Source organism: Pteropus alecto, unplaced genomic scaffold (assembly GCF_000325575.1).
Source record: "Pteropus alecto unplaced genomic scaffold, ASM32557v1 scaffold279, whole genome shotgun sequence".
NCBI classification, from domain to species: Eukaryota; Metazoa; Chordata; class Mammalia; order Chiroptera; family Pteropodidae; genus Pteropus; species Pteropus alecto.
In genome coordinates, this window is record NW_006443262.1 from 277,062 (window position 1) to 280,672 (window position 3,611).

Sequence of the window (3,611 nt, forward strand, 5' to 3'; positions counted from 1 at the left end):
ATATACATACACACACACACACACACACACACATATATATTAATTTTAATGATTTGGAATGTGATCAAAATTTTAAATTACTCTTATAATTTTGATGGATTTCATTGCTTCTTCAAGGAGCCAGAAAAATTATAGTATTCTAGCATGAGTATTAGAATTATATTCAAACTATTCAGGTCTTTAATATTCATATTTAAAGAAATTTAATGACAGGCTAGAACTCTTATAAGATTAAAGCAAATTTCCAATATCAAGAATGCCACAAAATTAGTAAGGTACTATGCTAAATGCAGTGGAAAAGAAGAAAATCAAAAGCTATGTAACCTGCTTTCTAGAAATTCATGCCGTAGTTTTAGAGACAGTATAAAAACATGTAAAAGTTAAAAAATAAAATAATTTTTACATCAGTTATAAAGATTACATCTGAAGCAAATACTTGTCAATTATATAGACTATTAATTCAATAGGAATTTAGAGATGAGAGATACCCATCAAGGGCTGAGATAATAACATTTTAAAATACTTAATTAATTCATGTAAAATCCCAATTTTACAGATAAAGAAGTAAAGATAAGTTAGTTGTGTAAGAACATAATATAACAAATCCTGGAGTCAGGATTTGAACTCTGGCCTTCTGATACTAGAACCTGGGCGGGCACTTATCTACTAAGCTACAATTGGTGCGTTCTTATGTTTTCATAAAACAAAATGTTTACCACTGCTTTGTGGAAAATACAATTGATTAGATTCGCAATCTATATATTCTTGGGACATAGCCTAACAATCAAAAACAAAAGAAAACTATGATTTTAAAGCCACTGGTTATCAAATACAAACACAATGTTTGAACTCTATTTCTTATCTGAAATATATTTCTAGCCAGAACAGTAAAGTTTTCATGAAGGCAGCAGTATTCAACATCTAATCTGTTTCATAATTTTATTTAACAGTGTCAATTGTGTTTTCCTTTCTTTTGGAAAGTAACAGTGAAGAAAAATAAAACACAATTTGGGATCGTTTTCTTTTTTTGAGCCTAACATTTATGTACTTATGAGTAATTTCTAGAAAAAATATTTTAAAACTTAAGTCTTGAATTGCCGATAGTCATTTCCACATTTCAAGCTCTCAATGCATTTTTTGACTGCACAGAAAACTGTCTTTCACTTTCTGCTTCTCTCCACATTAAAATACTGGATCAAGTAATCCAAGATTTGACTGTAGTTAGGGACCAATCTCGTTAAACAGCTGATGATCGTTGAATTGATTGTTTTCTCAGAGATTATGTGAAGAGAGTTTTCAACATGTTTTATATTTAAGATTTTTTAGTTGCGGCCGACCCAGAAAAATTCAGGGACTTACCTAGAGAAAAAGAACTTACCGCGTTCATTCCTTGCCCAAAAAAGGGCACTATAGCATGAGCTGCGTCTCCCATCAGCACACAGTGTGATTTAAAGTGAAAAGAAGAGCACTTTACAGATATCATGGGCTGCGGAGGCAATAGGAAGAAATCTTGTGCCAGGGCTTGCCTTTAGAGGAAAATAATCAGAACGTAAAGATGCTAAATTGGGTATTAAATACCACACTATTCTTTTACATTTACTGACTTTATTACCATAGGACTTTATTGAACAAAAACATGAGGATGTCAGGAAGAAAACAGGAACAGGAGAAACTGGAGTGTCTTCTAGTCCCAAAATTAGATTGTTCTAATTACCTTCTTGGTTTACAACAATGTTAATCACATCCAAAAAAAAAAAAAGAAAAAAAAAAGAAAGAAAAGAAAAAAGAAAACCATGTTTGACTGCATTTCAATAACTTGAAATATGTCTGCATTATATGACATGAAAATTTCATTATCATGCACACGAGCTATACAATTTCCAACTTTGTTGGTGTGTTTTAGGTTTTCATGGAAAAATTGAGATGCTGCTGTGTATTTGACTAAATCACAACAAACTAAAATTAAAATTAATGTGAATTTATATGTATTTGGAAGTGGACAATTGTAATCAAGCTAGTGTTTGTCAAACATCTACAGAGGTTTTGTGGAGAGAAACAGTACACAACCTCAAGGATCTTAAATACTGTTGGAGAGGCAAGGAACAGCTGTGGAACATGAGGGCTAAACTGGTGTTCAGAAAAGGAGAGATCAATGCAGACTGAATCAATCTGCAGGAAAGAATGAAAACTGACCGTTTTTCAAACACTCGCTATTGGCTGGCTCTAGCCTCTCCCTTTTACATTGTTAGCTCATTTAATATTTACAAGTGCCCCAAAATGTAGGTTTCTTGATGCTTATTTTAAGGATGAAAATTCTGAGATTCAAAGACGGATGGTGCAGAAGCAGCATTAATATCTCGGTCTTTCCGTAGCATCGTGCTGCCTCTATGAAGATATCATTGGAGGTAGAAAGTGAGCTGGAATCCAAGAGGAAGAGACAGTGGGCACAGGGGCACTGAATGAGAACAGACGACAAGGCCCTCACGGAGAGCGATTCTGACACGGGCCAGAGGAGCCGTGGGTCATGAAGAAGACAACTAATACAATCAGCTATCGGTCTGGGGAACCTTCTATGTGCCAGGCCCTGTGCTGAATGATTCATAGACATGATGTCCTTTAGTCTTCACAATAAGCCTTTGGGGCAGGTAGGATTATTATTGCCATTTTTCTGGAGGGGAGGAAACGTAGGAGAAGCTTCTACAGCTAGTAAGTGGTGGATCTGAGACTTGTTGCACTGACTGTACTTGCTGTGCCACAGATTTGCATATCCACCAGGAACCTGAACGGGACATAGAAAGGCCTACAGACATTGGACAGTCGTCTGGCCCAGAGAAACTGACTATGGCCTGCGGTTGTTCAGCTTCCTGTTCACAGCACAGCATCCCCCTCACAGCATAGCATCCCCTTAGATTTTTGCCAATATCATCTTCCTGTCTAGGTTACCGCACAACTGGTCACACTGAGGCAAGACTGAAATAAAACTTATACCTTTATGTGAATTTCGAATAACTCAAACCAAGGGAGCAAAGGGCACAGTTGCACCTCTGGACACTTACTCTCCGATTAGAGGAACGGAATCTGGAAAGTATTTGTGGAAGAAATCCAGCACATTGCTTCTCGTCAGAAGTTTTTCGAACTCTTCGAAGGGCATGAACAAAGTGCACGTGAAAGATTTGTTCTGTGAGTAGAGGAAGAACAGTGTGGGCGAGCGTAACAGGTGATGCCGGCACACAGGTGGGCCCTAGATCACGGGGTTCCCGCTGTGGCCAGGGGCCACCTCGGAGGGATGTCCAAGCAGATGGTAGAGGCGCCCTGGTGTTTTCCCCCATCCCAAGGACAAGCTCTGCCCAGTCCCATCCCAGGGCTATGCCCCAGCTTCTCAGTTGTTGGGATAATGTCTACACTGTGAATCCCAGACATTTTCACCAAGCAAATGCTACGCTCCTTAGATTACAAATGGGTGGGTTGGATGTAATTTCTTCTCCCTTTATTCTCTATTATTCCTTTTATGACAGTATTAATAGGCATTGTACCCCAGAACTGGTAACAAGAGAGAGAAAATGAAAGAAAAAGACCAACCAGAGAAATAGATAACTACATCTATATAATAA

General features: G+C 37.6%; 1 protein-coding gene across 1 annotated transcript in view; it reads right to left on the reverse strand.

Moving 5' to 3' along the window:
- The window catches only part of KMO (kynurenine 3-monooxygenase), a 41,261-nt gene that overhangs the window by 6,957 nt on the left and 30,693 nt on the right, over window positions 1-3,611 (reverse strand). Inside the window, exons 9-10 of the mRNA XM_006924120.1 lie at window positions 3,057-3,178; window positions 1,379-1,526 (exon numbers count right to left, since the gene is read on the reverse strand). Coding sequence (XP_006924182.1) covers window positions 1,379-1,526; window positions 3,057-3,178 — 270 coding nt within the window. The remainder of the gene's footprint in view (window positions 1-1,378; window positions 1,527-3,056; window positions 3,179-3,611) is intronic.